The following is a 23,790-nucleotide window of genomic DNA, read 5'->3' as shown; positions in this document are numbered from 1 at the left end:
CTTCTATCTTTTAAAACCCTGAAAATACTGGAGCAAACTCTTTTGACGAGGACTTGTTCAGATCAAGCACACAATAAAGAATGAAATACGGTTTTCTCTAGTACTACTGAAGTAATAATGGACAGAACAATAGTCATATTACATTCTCCTTTAGAGTTTTTAATTTAATAGAAAATTGTTCTGCCCTTCAGCAAGTTTTAGTGTATTCATTCATTGATTCTTCAAATATTTGTTTTGTTCCCAGTAGTTGCTGAGCACTATGAAAAGTGTGAGGGTACAAAAACCAGCTCCTTTCTGTAAACTGATTTAACAGATTTGGAATTATTTTGTTTTCATCTAAATGTAAATGCTCTGTCACAATTTCTCAAAGGATCCAACTGCTTGGGATTCTAGGATGCAAAGGACTGAAAATGCTTTCCATGGTGAGTCCAGAGATAAACTGAAAATCACTTTTCCTCCTGAACTGGGCCTCACTACTACCTCTTCCCCCTCTGTAGGTTGACAGCTGGTTAATTTCCCACAGACTCAATTTTTCTGCATTTCTTCTCCCATTCCCTATTTATTCTTCTTGATGACCCAGAAGCATGACATTGACATTTCTTTCTGGTTCTCATTCATGTTGAATGGACCCAGTGACTTTATATCTGGGCCATAAGATTAGGGCAAAAAAGAAATCAGCATTTTGATCTTCAGGTCTAGAAACGAACTTCCTTCTACTCTTAATACTGTGAATATTAAATTAAAAGTATTAAAAAATTTAATACTGTGTTCCTCAGAAAGACAATAATGTAGAATAAAAAACACAGGTGGTTTTAAAAGTCAGCTTAATTGAACCTATATACAGTAAAATTTATTTTTTGTGTGTATTGTTCTATGTATTTTGACAACATATACAGTTGTGTAACAGCCACTACAAATAACAGGGAACATTTCCACCACCCCCTAAATTTCCCTTATGCCGCACTGCAGTTAATCCCTTCCTCTCAATCACAGCCCCTGCTAACACTAATCTGTTTTTTGTCTCTACAGTTTTACCTTTTCCAGAAAGTCATACACACAGACTTTGAGTCTGACTTCTTTGACTGAGATGATGCTTCTGAGATTCATTTACGTTACTATAAATATTTCTAGTTTGCTCCTTTTTATTACTGAGTAGTTTTTCATTTATGGATGTATAATATTTACTCACTTAGCAGGTGATGAATATTTAGGTTATTTCCACTATTTGGCAATGATTAATAAAGCTGCTCATATTATTTGGATATAGGTTTTCATGAGGATACATGCCTTCATTGTTCTTGGGTAAATCTCTAAGGGTGGTGTTGCTGGGTCGCATGGTAAGTGCGTGTTTAACTTTGTATGAAACTGCCACAGTATTCCTCAAAGTGGCTGTGCCATTTTGCATTCCTACCAGTGATATGTGAGAGTTCCAGTTGTTTCACATCCTTGCCAGTATTTGTCATCTTCAGAGTTTCTGATCCAAGCCGTGACTGGTTTCTTTCACATAGCATGTTTTCTTGTAGGTGTGTCATGGTATTTCATTGTGGTTGTAATTTGCACTTCCTTAATGACCACTGATGGTCATTATCTTTCTGTGTGCTCAACTGCCATTCACATCTCTTCTTTTGGTGTGTTTTGTGAAATACACATAAAACTTGCAATTAGTGACCGGTAAACACTAATCTGCTTTCTGTCTCTATGGATTTGCCTATACTGCATGTTTCATATGAATGGAATCATTCAAGAGGTTATCTTTATGACTGGCTTCCATCATATAACATGTTTTCAAGGTTCATCCATGTTACAGCATGTATCAGTACTTCATCCCTTTTTATGGCTGAATGATATTCCCCTGTATGGATACGATATATAGTTTATCCATTCATTAATTGATAGACATTCAGGTTGTTTCCACTTTTGGCTAAAGTGTGCTGTTATGAACATTTGTGTATGCAGTTTTGTTTGAACACATGCTTTCATTTCTTTGAATTATACATCTAGGAGTGGAATTGCTGGGTCATATTGTAATTCTATGCTTAACTTATTGAGGAATCACCAAGCTTTTTTCCACAGTGGCTGCACCATTTTACATGCCCACCAGCAAAGTACAAGTGTTCCATTTCTTCACATCCTCTCTAACACTTGTTATTCTGTATCTTACAGCCATCCTAATGGAAGTGAAATAGTATCTCATTGTGATTTTGATTTGCATTTCCCAAATGAATAATGATTTCACACACCGTTTCATGTGCTTATTGTCCATTTGTATTTCTTCTTTGGCAAAATGTCTATTCAAGTCCTTTGCTCATTTTTTAATTGGGTTGGGTTTTTCTTTTCTTTTCTTTTCTTTTTTGCTGTTGTAAGAGGTCTTTATACATTCTAGATAGTAGATTCTTATCAGATATGTGACTCATAAATATTTTTTCCCATTCTTTGGGTTATCTTTTCACTGTTTTGATAATACTTTGATGAACAAAAGTATTGAAGTCCAAATTATCTTTTCTCTTATTGCTTATATTTCTGGTGTCATATCTAAGAAACCATTGCCAAATCAGAGGTTATGAAGATTTACCAATATGTTTTATTCCAGAAGTTTTATTATTTTACCTTGCACATTTAGGTTTTTGATCCAGTTTGAGTGAATTTTTGTGTGCAGTGTGATGTAAGGGTCCAGCTCACTCTTTTGTATGTGGATATCCAGTTGTCCCTGCACTATATATTGAAATAGATTATTCTTTCTCCATTGAATGTTCTTGAGAATATTGTCATAAATCAATTGACTATAGCTATGGGTTTATTTCTGAACTTTCAATTACATTCCATTGATCTATGCCTGTCCTCATGTCAGTGCCACAGTGTCTTGATTACTGTAGTTTTGCAGTAAGATTTGCAATGAGAACGTATGAATCCTCCAACTTTGTTCTTTTTTTTTTAAAGATTGTTTTGGCTATCAGGGGGTCCTTGTGGTTCCATATAAATTTTGGCTTTTTCATTTCTGCAAAGGCCATTGCAATTTTGATGGAGACTGAAACGAGTCTGTAGATTACTCTAGTTGCCATCTTAAAAATATTACATCTTTCAATATATGATGTGTTTTCATTTATTCAGGTCTTTTCAAATGTCTTTCAGCAATGTTTTGTAGTTTTCAGTGTAGAATTCTTATAACTCCACAGTAAATTCACATCTCTTCTTTAGTGAAGTACTCTTTTAAATCTTTTGCCCATTTTTAGATGATTGTGCTATTTGTTTTTTAAATTATTGATTTGTGAGAGTTCTTTGCATATTCTGAATACTAGCCTTTTACTGATAAATGCTTTTACAGATAGTCCTTTGCAACATTTTCTCCAAGTCTGTGGCTGTCTTTTCATTTTCCTAATAGTGTCTTTCAAAGACACTGCTTTTGATTTTAATTAAGCTCAATTAATCAGTTTCTTTCTATATGGTTTGTGCTTTTTTGTGTTCTATCTAAGAAATGTTGCTGGGCACAGTGGCTCATGCCTGTAATCCCAGCACTTTGGGAGGCCGAGATGGGCGGATCATTTGAGGTCAGGAGTTCAAGACCAGCCTGGCCAAACCCGTCTCTACTGAAAATACAAAAGAATTAGCCAGGCACTGTGGTGTGTGCCTGTAATCCCAGCTACTCAGGAGGCTGAGGCAGGAGAATTGCTTGACCCTGTGAAGGGGAGGTGCAGTGAGCCAAGATTGCACCACTGCACTCCAGCCTGGGCAATAGAGCAAGACTACATCTCAAAAAAAAAAAAAAAAAAAAAAGAAACTTTTACCAAATTCAAGGTCATAAAGATTTTCTCCTATGTTTTCATCTAGCAGTTTTAGAATTTAAGGTGTTATGTTTAGGTTTATGATCCATTTTTAGTTAATTTTTGTATATGCTGTGAAACATCAACTTTTGAACATAAAGTTGTGTTTTCCAAATTCTATTTTGTTGTTCACTAGTTCTTTAAGAAAAATGTTCCATAGGAACATTGATTTCCTCATTTAAAGCAAAGATAATGTTTACTTCCTGATCTGTCAGAACAGTTGTGAGGATCAAATGAAAACAAGTATACAAGTGTTTTCTAAAATCAGAGTATAAATGTTAACTATGATTATCTCTAGCTGACAGCAGCAAAAAAAGAATGGTATAAGAAGGTATCATAATTGGGAGAAAGCCAGAACTTAAAAAATTACTGCAGTTAAGTGAGGTGTTTAAAAGCACTAGCTTTTAAATAGGCCTGCATTTGAATGCCAGCTTTGCCACTTCCTAGCAGCTGAAATACACATAAGATACCTGAGCCCTCTAATCCTCAGTTTTCTCACCTATGTGATGGGGAAGGGATACAAACTCCACAAGGTGGCTGGAGTATAAAGTGAGTTACATACAGAGCCCATTGAGCTATAGTGAGAAAGGAATTAATAAGTTGCATTCTTGAAAAAGAGAGAAAGAGAGAGAAAGAGAGACTGTCTAATAAAATGCTGATGTGAATTATCATGGTATACATTAGTGCTACAACACACGATGGCAAAGATCAAGTTCAATTTCCACCAAACTGAGCTACTGGTCATTCCTCAAGTGTCCTTTGCCTCTTTTGCTTCTGAAAAAGTGCATGTGTTCTTGGGACATTGCTCCAGCATCACTGACTTTACCTGTCTCCCTCATCTTGAAGGATTTAGCTCAAGTGACATCTTCTTTTAGGAAGCTACCTCTTACCACTTCCTCCCCAAGTCTGCTCTGTGCTCACATAGTATGTTGTACATAGTTTTTGTATAGCAAACTGTACTATATCAGGATTATGTGCTTATTGGTTACCCTTGCTGATTGATTATATGGGAAACTCTTTACAGGAAGGGAGGTGTCTTTGAGTCTTCAGAACCCAGTTCAATGTTTGACACACAGTAGAAGCTCAACAAATGTGTGTTTAATGAACAGATGAGTATATGGTATTAATTTATAATGTGGATATGACTACTAAACTTTTTTTCTTTGTTAGTTTTATAGCATAATACTGATGATTACTTAAATAGACCAAGTAGATTTACTCTTTATGGGAAAGTGTTGAAATAGGGCCTATTTCTTGTAGAGCATCTATGCCTCTGTAATAACATCCAACATCCAATGTTAAGCATTAATGCTGGGTGCAAGTGAATATATTTAGTATTTGCCCAGTACCAATGACACAGACTCCTTTTTAAAGTTTTTAATAAAGTATTTGCTGGTCAAAATAATTAGTTATTCTGAATAAGTGTGATACTGACTACATGGCAGAGTAAGTCCCAAGAGTATATGAGAAAAAAATGACTTCATTAAATTCTTACACGTTAAAACACTTAATAGTTTATGTAATATGGTGGAATTTTGTGAAAAGGGGAAATATCTGCCTATATAAACTTCAATTAAACTGTGACTGTACATCCTAATTCAATGATCAGAATTTCTCAGCTGATGATCTCACACATATGTACTACCTCATAATAAACCACTGAAACAAGTGGTTAGTTATGTGCTGATGACAAGGAGGTAGGCAATTACTCAACGCAATGCTTATGACTGACACCTGTTAGGTTTCCTGATGTTGATAAACTGGGTCATACTACAGTCCACCTATCCTAAAGGGAGCATTTTGGTTATGCAAAGGTCACTATAACTTATGATACATAGGCAAGATACTCTTGTGACCATAATTTCTTGTTGGGAAATGTTGTGTTAAATTATCAAACACTGGAAAATGTGCAAGTTTTAGTTTAGGAATGATTGGCAGGAAGCTGGAAAATCTTTAAGCTTCAAAAATAGCAACAACAACAAACCACTGGCAAGAGTTCCTTGTGTCCGCAGGGATCTACCACTTCCATCACACCTTGTTCTGATGTTATTCAACAGTCCCTTATGGTAATGACTAAGTGTCATAGTCCCTGGCATTGAATTGGACCTAGTGAAAAATTCCTATCCAGACTATTTACTTATATAAAACAGAGAGAAGAGAAAAGAGATAAACTTTGAAAAGATAAAAGAGTGAAAAAGAAAAGAGAAAAAGTGGGACATGTGGGCATGAATAGAGGTAATCAAGAAAAGAGAGCAACGAACACAGAGCTAAGCTACCGACAAAGAAATGACCATCGAAGCACTGTCACCCCATCTCCTCCTCCTCTTACTGCTACTACTGGTAATATTAATTGATAACTTGCTTTGTATTAATGTCTGTTGTAAATGTTTTCTACTGTGTTCTCTCATTTCACCTTAACCACAAGTCTAAGGGGTCTGTTCAGTTGTTACCATTTACAGATGAGAACCTTGAGACATAGAGTTACAGTCCAGCCTGCCCAAAGGTTTGAAATGAGTCTGTGTTATACCAAAGTCCAAGAACATAATTACCTCACATTATTAAAAATCCAGGAATTATAAACCACAAATATGGGAGAAAAGTCATAGGAATTGTGGCAGATTAACGAAAAGAGCTTGATTTTATTATAGAAAAGAACTACGAAACAAAACACCTAATGTACTTTAACTGATAAACACAATTAATTGTTGTCTTTCAAAGTACTTATCTTAGAAGGCGATGTATTTATATCCATGATGATGAACTGGCCAATGTCTTTGAAGGTTGTCAGATTTAAAATTACTTTTAAAATCAGTTTACTGGCTACATTAAAACAGATAAACAAATATAAGCCAGCTGTATGTTTTTTAGTTACCTCTAAATTTTTTTAATTGTTAAGACTGTATTTAAATGAGTTAAGTACAAATGATTGTGGTTTTTAAAACAATAAATTGAACCTCAAGTTTCAAAGACCTGATCCAACTGATGATATATTGAAGAATATGTATCAGACTATGAAAGAGATGCCCAGTTTTATTGAAATAAGCATGCAGTTTGTCGAGGTGGCTGACTACCTTGAAGATGACAACAATCTTTTGGATTTACAAGTTTGTATTTATGATATCAGCCACTACCTTCCAGTTCCAACTCATCTAAAGGGAGAAAATGAGGGTAACAGAAAACGCAGGGGGAAGGCAAGATGGCTGACTAGATGCGCCCAGGTGGAATGGTTCCCACCAAGGGACCAAGGCAACTGGCATGCTCCTAATAGATCTTCAGAAGGAAGGCACCCAAAGTGGACCGAGGGAAGACACAGAAGCTGGACTAAAGAAGGAGAAAGCTGGGAATACTGCATGGGGCTACTGAACACCCGGACTCATTACTGGCCCACAGTGGCTCCAGGGGAGTGGGTGAGTTGAACAGGCGAGGAGCAACCTGCTCTCACCATAGGCCTGTGGAACTCTGGCAGGAGAAGACTCCTCAATCACCATGGAAATCAAGTTGGCAGGGAGAGCTGCTTAGAGAAGAAGTGGGGTCAGCAAGCCAGTTGATGTGGAGCCCAGATGGTTTGGTGTGGGAGGATCAGTAGTGAAGTACAGCCAGGGATGGCCATGCCCCTAGGCTTGACTTGCTCCTAGGAGACTTTAGCCCTAGACGAACGGTTGGACTTGATCTCCGAAAGACTATCTTGCCCATTAGATGGGGCTAGGTTGACCTGAGAACCAGCTCAGGCCATGCCTGCTTGCAGGGCAGTCCCAGGTATCCTTGGGCCCTACACCATAGCTTCTGCACTGGTGGACTGTGCCTGATGAGTGCAGAGCTCCAGTAGGGCAGCCTCTACAATCATGCACCAGCCTGCCTACTTCTTCCCCATACTACAGCTTCCCCAAGGCCCACGGCAACTGTCCACATTGCTTTGCTGGTGCATGTCTGCATGGGGTGGGTTTTGCTTCTTTTCTGCGAGAGTGCACTCCGCCCACCCTCCCCCGACCAACCACCATTGCAGACAGCCTTGGTGGGCACAAAACCAGCCAGCCTCACCTCCATTAGTGCCCCACCCTTGTATTAACACTGCACAGAGAACAGCAGATCCTCTTCTTCCTTGAGTGATCACTCCCACTTCCAGTGCGAAGAGAAGGCATCCAGACCTGTGCCAGTCAGCACCCTGCCCCTGAGCCAACATCACCTCCAGTGTGACTGTGCACACAGTCACCAACCGCGTTGCCTCCACCAATGTGGTGAACACCCACAGGGAGCCATGTACTCTGGCATCTGCTAATACTCTGCTGCAGCAGCCATATCTTGGTCCCACCATCACCCTGGGCTGCTAACCTTGAGGAGCCAGAGAACAAAGTTGGGGCCCACTACGAGTCCTGCAGAGTTACGGCACGCAGTCCAGGAGGTGGGAGCTAAGTGTTGGCCCCCTATAGTCTTTCAGAAATGAAGCCAGTTGGTTGAATCAACCTTATGCCACAATCAAACTCTCAAGGTCATCAAATAGGATAAAAGAGGCAAAAAATCCAAATGTCAGCAACCTCAAAGACTGAAGGTACATTAGCTCACAAAGATGAGAAGGAATCAATGCAAGAACTCTGAAAATTCAAAAAGCCAGAGTGCCTTCTTTCCTCCAAATGACCACATTACCTCTCTAGCAAGAGTTCTGAACTGGGCTGAGACGGCCAAAATGACAGAAATAGAATTCAGAATATGGATAGGAATGAAGAACACTGAGCTACAGGAGTATGTTGAAACCCAATCCAAGGAAGCTAAAAATAATCATAAAACAAGGCGAGATCTAACAGACAAAATAACTGGTATAGAAAAGAACATAAACGACCTGAAAGAGCTGAAAAACACATTACAAGAATTTCATAATGCAATCACTAGTATTAGCAGCAGAATAGACCAAGTGGAGGAAAGAATCTCAGAGCTTGAAGACTGGCTTTCTGAAATAAGATGGTCAGACAAGAATAGAGAAAAAAGAATGAAAAAGAGTGAACTAAACCTCTAAGAAATATGGGAATATGTAAAGAGACCAAATCTATGAATCACTGGTGTTCCTGAAAGAGATGAAAAGAATAGAACCAACTTGGAAAACATACTTCAGGACATTGTCCATGAGAGTCTCTCCATCCTAGCCAGAGAAACCAACATTCAAATTCAGGAAATGCAGAGAACCCTAGTAAGATACTTCACAAGAAGATTATCCCCAAGATACATAATTGTGAGATTCTCCAAGGTCAAAATGAAAAAAAATAATGTTAAAGGTGGCAAGAGAGAAAGGTCAGGTAATCTACAAAGGGAAATCTATTAGACTAACAGCGGACCTCTCAACAGAAACTCTACAAGCCAGAAAAGATTGGTGGCCAATATTCAATATTCTTAAAGGAAAGAAATTCCAACTCAGAATTTCATATCTGGCAAAACTAAGCTTCATAAGCTTAAAGAAGAAGAAGAAGAAATAAGAATCTTTACAGACAAGCAAATACTGAGGGAACTCGTTACCACCAGATCTGTCTTACAAAAGAGCTCCTGTGGGAAGCACTAAATATGGAAAGGAAGGATGGTTACCAGCCATTACAAAAATACACTGAAGTACATAGACCCAGTGACACCATAAAGCAACCACATAAACAAGTCTGCAAAATAACAAGCTAACATCATGATAACAGGATCAAGTATACACATACCATTACAAAACTTGAATACAAATGGGTTAAATGTCCCAACTAAAAGGGAAAGAGTGGCAAGATGGATAAAAAACCAAGACCCATTATGTTGTCTTCAAGAGACCCATCTCACATGCAATAATGCATATAGGCTCAAAACAAAGGGATCTACCAAGGAAATGGAAAAGAGAAGAAAGCAGGGGTTGCAATCCTAGTTTCAGACAAAACAGACTTTAAACCAACAAAGACAAAAAAAGAAAGGTATTACATAATGGTAAAGGGTTCAATTCAACAAGAATATCTAACTATCCTAAATATATATGCACCCAATACAGGGCACCCAAATGCATGAAGCAAGTTCTCAGATACTTTCAAATAGACTTAGACTCTGATACAATAATAGTGGGAGACTTTAACACTCCACTGACAACATTAGGCAGATGATAGAGACAGAAAATTAACAGATATTCAGAACTTAAACTCAGCACTGGATCAAATGGAGCTGACAGATATCTACAGAACTGTCCACCTAAAAACAACAGACTATACATTCTTCTCATTGTCACATGGTACACATTCTAAAATTGGTCACATAATAGGAAGTAAAAAATTCCTCAGCAAATGCAAAAGAACTGAAATCATAACAATCTCTCAGACCACAGCATAATCAAATTAGAAATCAAGACTAAGACATTCACTCAAAACCATATAGTTATGTGAAAATTGAATAATCTGCTCCTGAATAACATTTGGGTAAATAATGAAAATAAAGACAGAAATCAGGAAGTTATTTGAAATTAATGAGAAAAAAGATACAACATATCCAAATCTCTGGAACATAGCTAAGGCAGTGTTAGGAGGGAAATTTATAGCACCAAATGCCCACATCAAAAAGTTAGAAAGATCTCAAACTAACAATTACATCACAACTAAAATAACTACAGAACCAAGAGCAAATACATCCCAAAGCTAGCAGAGACAAGAAATAACCAAAATCAGTGCTGAACTGAAAGAGATTGAGATACAAAAAAATCATCCAAAAGATCGATGAATCTAGGAGCTGTTTTCTGGAAAAAAATTAATAAAATACATAGACTGCTAGCTAGACTAATAAAGAAGAAAAGAGAGAAGATCCAAATAAACACAATAAGAAAAAACAAGCAGTATATTACCACTGACCCTACAGAAATAGAAACAACCATCAGAGATTATGAACACCTCTGTGAACATAAACTAGAAAATATAGAATAAATGAATATATTCCTGGATACATACACCCTCCCAAGACTGAACCATGAAGAAACTGATTTCCTGAACAGACCAATAATAAGCTCTGAAGTTGAGTCAGTAATAAATAGCCTATCAACCAAAAAAATCCCAGGACCAGACAGATTCACTGTTGAATTCTAGCAGATGTACAAAGAACTGGTACCATTCCTGCTGAAACTATTCCAAAAATTTGAGGAGAAGGGACCCCTCTGTAACTCATTCTATGAGGTCAACATCATCCTGATACCAAAACCTAGCACAGATATAACAAAAAAAGAAAACTTCAGGCCAATATCCTTGAACATTGAGGCAAAAATCTTCAAAAAACACTGGCAAACAAATCCAGCAGCACATCAAAATCTTATCCACCATGATCAAGTAGGCTTTATCCCTGGGATCCAAGGTTAGTTCAACATATGCAAATCAATAAATATGATTCATCATGTAAACAGAACTAAATACAAAAACTACATGATTACCTCAATAGATACAGAAAAGGTTTTCGATAAAATTCAATACCCCTTCATGTGAAAAACTCTCAATAAACTAGGTATTGAAGGAACATACCTCAAAATAATAAGAACCATCTATGACAAATCCACAGCCAACATCATACTGAACGGGCAAAAGCTAGGAGCAGTCCCCTTGAAAACCAGCAAAAGACAAGGATGCTCTCTCTCACCACTCCTATTAAACATAATTTTGGAAGTCCTGGCCCACCCGGGCAAGCAGGCAAGAGAAAGAAATAAGGGGCATCCAGATAAGAAGAGGAAGTTGAACTACCCTGTTTGTAGATGGCATGATCCTATATCTAGAAAACCTCACAGTCTCAGCCCAAATGCTTCTTAAACTAATAAACAACTTCAGCAAAGTCTCAGGATACAAAATCAACATGCGAAAATCACTAAATCACTAACATTCCTATATACCAACAATAGTCAAGCCGAGGGCCAAATCAGGAATGCAATCCCATTCACAAGTGCCATAAAAAGAATGAAATACTGGCTCATGCCTGTAATCTCAGCACTTTGGGAGGCCAAGACGGGTGGATCACGAGGTCAGGAGATCGAGACCATCCTGGCTAACACTGTGAAACCTCGTCTCTACTAAAGATACAAAAAATTAGCCAGGCGCGGTGGCGGGTGCCTGTAGTCCCAGCTACACAGGAGGCTGAGGCAGGAGAATGGCAAGAACCCGGGGGGCGGAGCTTGCAGTGAGCCGAGATCGCGCCACTGCACTCCAACCTGGGTGACAGAGCTAGACTCCGTCTCAAAAAAAAAATAATAAAAATAAATAAATAAAGAAAGAAAGAAAGAAAGAAAGAATGAAATACCTAGGAACACGGCTACCCAGGGAGGTGGAAGATCTCTTCAAGGAGAACTACAAAACACTGCTCCAAGAAGACAGAGATGACGCAAACAAACGGAAAAGCATTTCATGCTCATGGATAGGAAGAATCAATATTGTTAAAATGGCCATACTACCCAGAGCAATTTATAGATTCAATGCTATTGCTATTAAACCACCATTAACATTCTTCAAAAAACTAGAAAAAACTATTTTAAAATTTATATGCAACCAAAAAAGAGTCTGAATAGCCATGGCAATCCCAAGCAAAAAGAACAAAGCTGGAGGCACTAAAACAGCATAATACTGGCACAAAAACAGACACATAGACCAATGGAACAGAATAGAGAACTTAGAAATAAGGCCACACACATACAACTATCTGATCTTTGACAGCCCTGATAAAAACAAGTAATGGGGAAAGGATTCCCTATTCAATAAATGATGCTGGGAGAACTGGCTAGCCATATGCAGAAGACTGAAACTGGACCCCTTCGTTATACCATACACAAAAATTAACTCAAAATGAATTAAATGAATTAAAGACTTAAGTGAAAAACCCAACACTATAAAAACTCTGGAAGACAACCTAGGCAATACCATTCTGGACACAGGAAGAGGCAAAGATTTCATGACCAAGATGCTAAAAGCAATTGCAACAAAAGCAAAAATTGACAAATGAGATCTATTTAAAGAGCTTCTGCGTAGCAAAGGAAACTATCAACAGAGTGAACAGACAGCCTATAGAATAAGAGAAAATTTTTGCAAACTATGCATCTGACAAAGGTCTAATATCCAGCATCTATAAGGAACTTAACAAATTTACAGGAAAAAAACAACCGCATTAACAAGTGGGCAAAGGGCATGTGCAGACACTTCAAAAGCAGACATACACATGGCCGAGATTCACATGGAAAAAAGTTGAACATCGCTGATCATTAGAGAAATGCAAATCAAAACCACTATGAAATCTCATACCAGTCAGAGTGGCTGTTATTAAAAAATAACAGATGCTGGTGAGGTTGAGGAGAAAAAGGAGTGCTTACACATTGTTGGTGGGATTGTAAATTAGTTCAACCATCGTTGACAGTATGGCGATTCCTTAAAGACCTAAAATCACAAATGTCATTCAACCCAGTAATCCTATTACTAGATGCATACCCAAAGGAATATAAGCTGTTCTATTATAAGGATACATGTACACATATGTTCATTGCAGTGCTATTCACAATAGCAAATACATCGAATGAATCTAAATTCCCATCAATAATAGACTGGATAAAGAAAAGGTGATACATATACACCATGGAACACTATGCAGCTATAAAAAAGAATGGGATCATGCCCTTTGCAGGAAAACATGGATGGAGCTGGGGGCCATTATCCTTAGCAAACTAATGCGGGAACAGAAAACCACATACCGCATGTTCTCACTTATAAGTGGGAGCTAAATGATAACACATGGACGCATAGAGAGGAGCAACACACCCTAGGGCCTATCAGAGGGTGGAGGGTACAGGGTGGGAGAAGGGAGAGGATTAGGAGAAATAATGGGTACTAGGCTTAATACCTGGGTGATAAAATAATCTGTACAACAAACCCCTATGATACAAATTTACCCATACAACAAACCTGCACGTGTACCCCTGAGCTTAAAAGTTAAAAAATAAGAAAAAGAAAATGCATCAGAAAAAGCAAGAAAAAATTAAAATATCAATTACCACCTGACCTTTCAATGCTGAAATTAGACACTATTACTCACCAGAAATTAATCTCATGAGGGAATAATGTAAGCGTACAGGTGGTCTCAAGCTCTTCTGTGTGCACACCCACTTCCCCCACCAAACAAAATCTGTAAGAAAAATTCTGGCCTTCAGCCATTGCCCATTTCCCCTTTTCTCTCTTACTCCTTTTAACACCTAGCAGTACTATGGGTAACTAAGGTAATCAGCTGGAAAAGGCCTGAAGGAACCAAATGGAAACTTTTATTGAAAAGGGCAAAGACTTCCTTGTTTAAGAGGTGGGAGGGGAATAAAAAGATAGAGTCAAAAGTGAAGAATGTGAATGGAAGGTTGAAGAAAGGAAAGAAAAAATGACAAGCCTACATGGCTGATTGTCAGCAAAAGTTTCTGTAGGTTATTAAGGGAGCAAAGAGAGGATTCATAGGAGTTTTCATAAGAGGGTCATACAAGGAATGAGGAGAGCTTTCCAAAAGGGTTGTGAATGATAAATTTTGGAAATTCTTTAAAGTTCTATAAGAGATACCAGTAAAGATTGGAGTTATTTTAAATACTGTTTGTGGCCAGGTGCGGTGGCTCATGCTTATAATCCCAGCACTTTTGGGAGACCAAGACAGGCAGATCGCTTGAGTCCTGGAGTTTGAGACCAGCCTGGGCAACATAGCAAGACCCCATGACTACAAACATTTTAAAAAATTAACCGAGAACAGTAGTGTGCACCTGTAATCCCAGCTACTCAGAAGGCTGAGGTGAGAGGATCACTTGAACTAAGAAGTTTGAGGAAGGCTGCTGTAGTCAGCTCTGATCATGCACTGGACTCCAACCTGAGTGACAGAGTTAGATCCTACCTCTGAGAAAAACAAAACAAAACAAAAGCAAGAGAAAAGGTTCAAGCTCAGGGCAAAATATTAAATGAAGATATATAACTATAGAAGATAACTGATTTTTAATTGTACTGTACAAGCTTACAAGGTAGTCCACATCCACATCCATTTATTTTTCCAAAGATATTGAATTTCAATGTATTCATTCATTTCCTCCCCCTAAGTTCCTCTCCTGATTTCCTTGGTATCTGAATGTACATTTGGAGACTAAAAAACAAAGTAATCATGACAGTGCTAAATAAAGAAAGGAAAAGGGCCACTAACATTTTCTGGAATTGAAGAAAGATGGGGAAAATTTGAGCTAAACCTGAATGCAAAGCAGAAATTTACTATAGTTTGAGAAGGACATCATGATAGACACTGAAACGAAGGAAAGCACAGCATAAAATAATGGTCAGAGTATTAGGGTTATCAAACTGATTAAATGTCCCCTGTCAAGGTACATGGAAAGACATTTTCAGTAATTCTGCTTCTAGTGAAAGAGTTAATATATCATACTTGTTACAGAAACCTTAATTCAATGCATAACCGACTAAGAATCAAGTCATATTAACTGGCTAAACATTTAAATTATGGAAGGCAAATAGCTGCAAAAGGGAGGAACTGAGAACCACAAAAAATCTGCCATTGCTTTTCTGTTTGTTTGAACCACCTACTCAAGTGCTTTATTCAAATTAAAAATGGGATGCACAGAAACAGCTCCTAAGTCTTTCAAAAATCGTCTTCTTTCTTCACCTGCCTCTTTCCTAAGAGCAGCACCCACAAGAATGCACCATTATCTTACCCAAGACAAACTTCAATTTAGAGTCTTAGGAGAAGGCCATCAGCAAATATTAGTCTCTAGGGTTTCCTGAGCAGAGTACTAGGCATATTGTAGGCATTCATTAAATGCTTATTGAATAAGTGAGTTACCAAATGAATACATGAAAAAACATTTTTTACCCCACTGCTGCAATTGTGGATATGGATATGCGACATTAGGAACAGCACTAGGCTTGGGAGAGCAACACCAAGGCAATCAGAAACTGTCCCCACACAAAATACTCCTCTTATCTCTTGCAGATAGCAGCTGCTCCCTTAGGGTGGCTTGAGTCTTACAGGGCTGATGCTCTCTCCAGAGGTTTTAGGAGGAAGAGGGAAACAATGCCTCATTAAGGGGATCCATCAGGGGATTTGGGAGAAAGGAGGGTGTGGCAGGCAGAAGTAATGCTCCTATCACAGACATCCATGTCTTAATCCCTGAAACCTACAAATATGTTATGTCAATGGAAAGGAAGATTTTAGGTTGCAGATGGATTAAAATTATGAGTCAGCTGAACCTGAGATGGTGTAAGTATTCTGGATCACACAGGTGGGCCCAATGTCATCACAAGAGCGAGGCAGAAGAAAAGGTCAGAGTGGAAGAAGGATTTGACCTGCTGTTGCTGTCTTTGAAGATCGGAGGGGTCTGAGGCTGAGGAATGTGGGCAGCTTCTAGAAGATGACAAAAGCAAGAAAATGGATTCTCTCCTAGGGCCTCTAGAAAGGAATGCAGCCCTGGCCACACCTGGATTTTATTCCAGTGAGACCCATTTTCGACTCTTACCTCCAGGAATGTAAGATAATAAATTTGTGTTGTTTCCCACTACCAAGTTTTTGAGAATTTGTTACAACAACAACAGGAAATATAAGGTGGGTGAAGAGGATGGAAGGATTTGAGAGGCAGGTAGACTGGTTTCGTCATTATTACCTGTGGGGATTTAAGGAAGTTATTTCATCTCTGTGAGGCTTCGTGTGCTCATCACTATAGTTTTTCTAAAACTAACAAACTCATAAGACTGCTTTTAAAAATATATATATTTAAAATAATCTATTTAGGGTTTATCTTTACCACTAAATACATTTTTAATTTGAATTTTTTCTATTTTTAAATTGACTTCACTTGTTTTTTTTCAGAACAGTTTTAGGTTCATAGCAAAACTGAGAGGAAGGTATAGAGATTTCTAATATGTCCCCTACCCTCCCACATTTCTACCATAAATGAATGTTACGTTCTGTAAAATGATCCTCAAGGTACTATGAGAAGTATATGAATAGTGGAACATGCAAACTTCTAAGTCTGCATGATAACTTACTCCTTTTCAGGTTTTGCAGCCAATGTAGACTTCATGACTTCAGAGTTGTAAATACAGTGAGATAATTTCAACACCCAAATTGTAACAAAATTATTGCTAGGGTTTGGAGGTACATTGTGTTCAAAGATTTTTATTAAATTTTGTGATATTGCACAACTTTGATTAGGCCATTTTGTGGTTAGGACAAATCTATTTTTATTAACACATCAAATATTAAGAAATAAGTAGATTTTTAAACCCACTTTTTCAGTTTATTAATAAATTACAAGAAAGGCATGAGAGGAAACCTCATAAACGAATGTTTCTTTTAAAGGAGTATTTATAAATCACAAAGCGACTTGATGTGTAATATATCTAGCTTCAAAATATATCAACAAGATTATTTCCCTGTTTTCTTATTCAAGCCAACTTAAAATTGAGTTCAATATCACTTAAAGAGAATAGCTATTTAGATTTTTCAATGCTTTTAAAAGGAAAAAGTAAAGTCTTCTAAAGTGACCATGATGTGCTTAAGTAAATATTTTCCCCAAAGGTTCACTGTATAATTTAACTTGAGAAGATAAGAGTAAAACATAGACCTGCTGCAATATTTTAGGAAGTAATTTACTATTTCCTCTGATTTTGGAAAGCCCTTTAAAATATACAAAACCAACTGCAATTTCCCACAACACCACTTTTTCTAAAGGCTTCACAGCTTGGATAACCAATAGGGATGATAAATCAGTTCGTCAACAAGCTCAGAAATCCCAGGAAAAAAATGGAAAACTTACTGCTTTTTCTCCTGTATCTGCCCTTTGCTTCATTGTCCCCTAAATGAGTTTACTACTGAGTTTACGGATCAAAAGACTTTTTCTACGAATACTCACTTCCATTGAAATATGCAGAAATTTTCAGAAAAGTCAACATTTACTTAGTATAAGGAGCTTTAAGTTTGAACTGGTAGAGTGATCAGCAGGTTTAATCTAACCCTGAAAAACAGCTCAACTAGCTGTCCTATGCAGGTACTTATCTCTCTCCCACAGAGAGCTCAGCTGGCAGCAGTCAAAACCAAAGTGGAAACTTAATAAAAATGAAAATTGTGGTAGCAAAATACACTTACAAGGTTAATTTGACATATTGCAAAATTTTGGGAAGTTATAGTGGTTTCTAAGTATCCACAGTACTGATCTAGAAGAAGCCCAAAGAAATAGCTGCATTTGGAGATATAAGCTGCTTTGTCTGAAGAGAAGACCTCAGAATATCAAGGTTTGTAAGTCTTGAGATAGAATTTGAAGATAACATTGGTGAAAATTGTGTGCACTTCTTGTTGAGAAACAGCAGGACAATAAAACCCGCAGAAGTTATATTTATGTGTTGGGCAAACACATATTTGCTCTAAAGATCACATAGTTAATTTCTTTTACTAGAGAATGCAAAGGATAAAGAAGTAACATCAGTTCTGTTAGCCTATTAAGAAAATTGTTGTGCTTAGACCACTGGATTATTTGATTACCTGTGAATGTCTCCATTTTTGGCATTTGGTAGCAATTGGCTGAGGCAAACCTGGCAAAATGTTTTCCAGCTGCTGGAAGATTAACTCCTGCACATCCTCAATGCTGTGTTCCAAGTATGTAACTCCAAATGGGACAGTGGTGTGAATCACGAGGGAAGGCCCAATTTCTGATGACTCTGTGGCATAAGAGGATCATAAAGATGCATCTTAAAGTGGGTAGGAGGCAAGCATCTCTCAGGATTGCAATTCAAACTAAAGAATTGATCACAATAATCAAGCAATAAATGGAGGAAAAACTTATTCTAATCTTTAAAGCATAAATTAGGCATTTCTGAAATTCAAAATCAAACTTCTCTGAAGAGGAAGACAGATTAAAGAGAAGTTTTAGTGAACAGATTGTCAGATATTGCTAAAGAACTTGAAGAAAGGGTAGAAGTTCATTTAATATGAACTGCCTTGGATATAATTATATTTAGGTTTGTCTTCTCTCATTCACAAAATTTCTAGCTCTTCAGGGCAGGGTCCATTTTTTAATACAGAGTCTATAATCTTCATAAATTCTGAGAACAAAGTAGATATTCAATAAATACTTGTCTCTTTCAATTAATGCTTAATGGGTTGAAATATATTTTGTTGAAATTACACAAATGTCAGAACAAAAAGAAACCAAGCTCCTCTCTAAAAACAGACTTGTCCTCATAATATTCTTCTCTATGTTTTAATTACCATTTCTTTATGTTTTAATCAGCATTAAAAATAAAAGTCTGTCTCATTCAAAACACGAAGCAACTTTCCATTTTTGTTTGCCATTGATTTTTTTGCTGTCTGTTTGTAATCACAAATAATGAATATCTGCTTTGTATCATTCACTCCTTAGTAGAATATAGAGCAATCGAATAAAGTTTGAGTTGAAAGAAACATAAGTAACTGAGACATTAGAAAGCACCGTCTTGGAAGAATATTAACAAGAATTTGTCTGCTATTATTTGTTTGAATCATGCATAAGAGAAAGCTGAGAGGAAAACAATGATAGATGTAAAACATATGAATATAATATGAAAATTGGAACCTCCCCTCCTGAGAGAAGAGAATATTAAAGTGTGTAAGGCACTGATAGGAGATGTCAAACCTGATTCTGGAAATTCTTTAACTTGGGATTGTAAAAGGTAATACAATGATCTAGTTGAGTTACACCAGTACAATTGACACAGGAAAGAAAGAGTTGACATAAGCCACTTACTATGTGCCCGCTTAATCTCTTTACATTTCAGTTACATTTCAGGGTTTTTTTTTTTTTTTTTTTTTTTAATGAGAATAAGTTAGTAGCCACCACATAGGTCTATGATGTACATTAAATAACACAGTATACAAGAAATACTCAGCATAGTTTCTGACACAGAGTAGGTGCTTTTGTAAGCTATGGGAATGGAAGCAATAAGCCAGATACATGGGTAAAGCTTCCTGAGTGTTGCCTAAATTATAGGTGTGAGTCATGTTTTATGAAAGTACTTCATTTTTCCATTGCACTCAGCACAAGGAACCCTGGCTTATGAATTTTATGGCAAAACACAAGAGAAGAGAGTCCCAACATGCTGCAGACTTTTTAAAGTGCAGTGAATGCTTCCAAAGAGTTTCACGTAACTCTTGAAGTTACGTGAGGTGAGGGACCTGAATTCAGAATTTGTGCAGTAAATGCAACGGTAAGCTGGACTGTACAGTATTTTCACCTCATAGTAGCTGAAACAACTTGAAAGAGGAAATAGAGGGGCCATCTCTTTCAATGTTCTATGTGTAACCTGTTGGTAAAGACTTTACAGGTTCTGTACAGAGGGAAGGACCCAGGAGTGGAAAATCTCAATTTCTTTCACAGAATACTACCACAGTGAGAAATCTGTTGCATATTGCCTTAGGAAGTGTTATTTATGTTATCAGTTAATAAATTAAGGGAGGCTTGTTCACAGTGACGGGGTATCAATGCCACCCCTCTTCCATACTGTCAGGCCTCTGAGCCTAAGCTAAGCCATCATATCCCCAGTGACCTGCACATATACATCCAGATGGACTGAAGTAACTAAAGATCCACAAAAGTGAAAATAGCCTTAACTGATGACATTCCACCATTGTGATTTATTTCTGCCCCAACCTAACTGATCAATGTACTTTGTAATCTCCCCCACCCTTAAGAAGTTTCTTTGTAATTCTTCCCACCCTTGAGAATGTACTTTGTGAGATCCAAACCCTGTCCGCAAAATATTGCTCCTAACTCCACTGCCTATCCCAAAACCTATAAGAACTAATGATAATCTACCACCCTTTGCTGACTCCTTTTTCGGACTCAGTCCACCTGCAAGCAGGTGAAATAAACAGCCTTGTTGCTCACACAAAGCCTGTTTGCGGGTCTCTTCACATGGATGTGTGAGACACACACAGTACCACATCTTCCCAGCAACAGAGAAAACTACTAGGTCAGCATTCTGAAGCAGGGAAGTTGAGGCTCTGAGTTGACTTATCCATGGCAGGCTTCACAGGAAAATGAATGCTAGCTGCATGCTGAGAATTGGGAGGTTGCACTGACCCAGCTATTTGTTCTAGGGGGAACTCATAAAATCACTAAGACCAGTGATGGTGTGATGCCAGGTTTCTTCCATTTACATTAACCATCCACTCCATGGAGAGCAATAAAAAATGAAATTTAAGACCTAAAGTGAAATAGTTCTTGCATAACAATGAGAGAACAACCTGGCTACTTATTTTTATTGGAATCGTATATTTATTTTGAAAATTTAGATGAAAATTTGAATAGCTATGATTGAAAACAGTAAGTTTTTGGGGAAAGCTCCCCTAATCCTAAATTAGAGCATATTTTCAGAAGCTAAAGTCTAAAAATACAAAGAGCCAAGCAGAATTTAAACGTGACCAAAGTTTGAAAATAGAGCAGTATAAAAAGCCACAAATATGTTAATAGGATTTAGAGCATAAATTCAGCATAATCATTATTCCTTGGTCACTGAGAAGTTAATGATGCTATTTTTCTTTTTCTTTTCTTTATTCAGTTTAACAAGAATATTACCTAGTTTTTGGCATTTTAAATGTAAAGCTCATAGTAAGTTGACAATTATTTCTCTACTTTGGGAAATCAATGGCTATAGAGTCAGAAGATAAGTATTTGAACCTCTGCAACCTTCAATAGCCCTGTAATCGTGGACAACTTAATCTCTCAGGCTTCACTTATTTCCATCAATTAAAAGGGAGCAACACTACTGACCTTACAAGCCTGCTATGAGGATTAAATGAATTATCCACATAAAAGCCTTCCTTCAAACATAAAGTGCTACACAAACAGAAGGCATTCCTAGGTAATATTCTTGTTTTCACCTCTCCACTGTTGAAAGAGTAGCTTTAGAAAGGGATAACAATTGACTTCTCTCAAAGCATTAAGACTGATCATTATATCAACACCCCAGGGACAATGGAAGACTATTCCTGGGTATAGGCAGAGCAGGATTTGATTTTTTTGTGTGTTTCGTAAAATATACATAACATAAAATTTACTGTTTTAACCTATTTTATGTATACAGTTCAGTAGCATTGAGTATGTTCACTTTGTTCTATAACAGTCACCATCAAGGTGCTGGTTTTCAAGATGCCTGTCTAGTGACATCAGATGCCAGATCTTTTCAGAAAGATCAACATTACCTGTGAATGGACAAGTTGTAAATGAAAAACTGACAGAAGAGATCCAGGACCTGTCAGAGTGCCCAGGGGAAAAAGCTGAGATACAGGAAAAAAAAAAAAAAAGCAAGGGTCTGGCAGAGATTGACCCCTGAGGAACTCAGAACCCTTTGGTAAGGGGTAGTGGGAGTGCTTCTCTGCTCCCTTCACCCCTGCAACAATTCACTGACTGTCAAACTGTTGTGGAGCCCCTCTGCCCTCTGGATCAAGGGCAATGCTGTCAGTGGTGACTTGGGGAAATTTTCCAGGGGCAGAGCACCAAGTGGGCAGCTCATGTTAAGCATGCCTATACTCCCCTCAGACCTGAACTGACATGGCCGAACTGAGTCATGCTGGTTGTGCACCTGCGGTGGGACACTACCCTGCCCAGGGAATCTCTGCCCTTGAGTCACCACACCACGAGATTCCCCACAAACATACCCCACAACCCACTCTGTCTCTGACAAACACAGGGGGCTGGTGGATCCCTGTGAAGCTGTGGGAGCCCTGGAGATCTCACCCTTGGTGGGCTGCCTTGAAGGGAACGGGGAGTATAGCCCACTAACGTCTCCCTTGGGACAAAGGAAATGAAGGAAGTGGCACCAATCGGTGAATGGGGTAGAACTGATGGTTAGGAAGGGTTGTGGAGAGGGAATACATCCACCCCTTGCCACCTTTAGCACTGTTGAGGATGCAGTAGTAGTTCTCCTGGCTGGGGGCTGGTATATGTGCACCTGGAGAAAGCACTTATCACACTTTTTGTAGTGACTCCACACTTGCTGAAAGTGAGCCTGTGCTGCTTGAGCTTGCACAAAGGGCAGGGTCCAACTCCTTGACCCTACACAAAACAGCAGCATCCTGGCAATGGAGGACAGACAAGCCACAGAGTTGTCTGCCCTGGACTGGAGGAAGAGGCTCTGCCCCAATCCCATCTTGGTGGTAGCTGCCAAAATGGTATATCAGTAGCCCATAGCCACATTGCAACTGGGAACCAAAGGAAAAAGTCTTTATGAACTGAAGTTTGTGAGCCCTGTGACATGGTGTGATAGGGGAAGCAGCTGGCATTCCTGGAGCTGGTGCACTTCCCCCACTGCTCCTTCCCCAAAGACCTCAGCATGCTCCAACAAAATCTCCTGGCCTCTATATCAGGGCAGGTGCTTCCCACTCACCATCAATCTACCTGTGGGTGGGCCAGCTCTTACTCGTAAGTGCCACCTACTGGACTAGAGCTTGAACTCCACCAACAAATAAAACACCTGCTGCCAGAAGGACTGAGTGCTAGTGCATGTGATGAGACTTCCACACCCTCAGCCAAACAGTAGATAGAGTGTTGGCTCATATGTCGAATACATTGCTACAACAAGCAGCATCTGAGAAAGCCACCACACAAAAGCTATCCACAATGAAGGACCCATACAGCACCTTGGTCCTCTGAAAGCACCTGGAAAGGAGGCCAAATGATCATACGCAACATACAACATACCCACAAGATTAAAAAGAATTACAAAATGTAAAAGTCCTATCCAAATGACAGCAAATAAAAAAATAAACAGTGACAGCTGCCTCATATGAGAAGGAATCAGTGAAAGAACTCTAGCAGTAAAAAAACTCAGAGTGGATTGACACCTCCAAAGTATTTCATTTGCTCTGTAGCAATAGGTCCTAACAAAAATGAAAAGTCTGAAATGGCAGATAAATAATTCAAAATATAGATTTTAAGGAAACTCAATGAGATCCAAGAGAAAGTTGA

The 23,790-nt window shown here is 38.2% G+C and overlaps 1 protein-coding gene across 2 annotated transcripts in view; it reads right to left on the bottom strand.

Annotated features, from left to right (window-relative positions):
• RNLS (renalase, FAD dependent amine oxidase) overlaps positions 1-23,790 on the bottom strand; it is a 311,433-nt gene that overhangs the window by 11,001 nt on the left and 276,642 nt on the right. Inside the window, exons 6-7 of one of the 2 annotated variants that reach the window (XM_023225197.1) lie at positions 18,330-18,505; positions 14,609-14,689 (exon numbers count right to left, since the gene is read on the bottom strand). In XM_023225197.1, coding sequence (XP_023080965.1) covers positions 14,684-14,689; positions 18,330-18,505 — 182 coding nt within the window. In that variant the 3' untranslated portion in view covers positions 14,609-14,683. Of the gene's footprint in view, positions 1-14,608; positions 14,690-18,329; positions 18,506-23,790 lie in introns of those variants that run through there. The other variant, XM_023225196.1, reaches the window with a different exon arrangement.

This window comes from Piliocolobus tephrosceles, chromosome 9 (assembly GCF_002776525.5).
Source record: "Piliocolobus tephrosceles isolate RC106 chromosome 9, ASM277652v3, whole genome shotgun sequence".
NCBI classification, from domain to species: domain Eukaryota; kingdom Metazoa; phylum Chordata; class Mammalia; order Primates; family Cercopithecidae; genus Piliocolobus; species Piliocolobus tephrosceles.
This window is presented reverse-complemented; position numbering and strand designations above follow the sequence as displayed.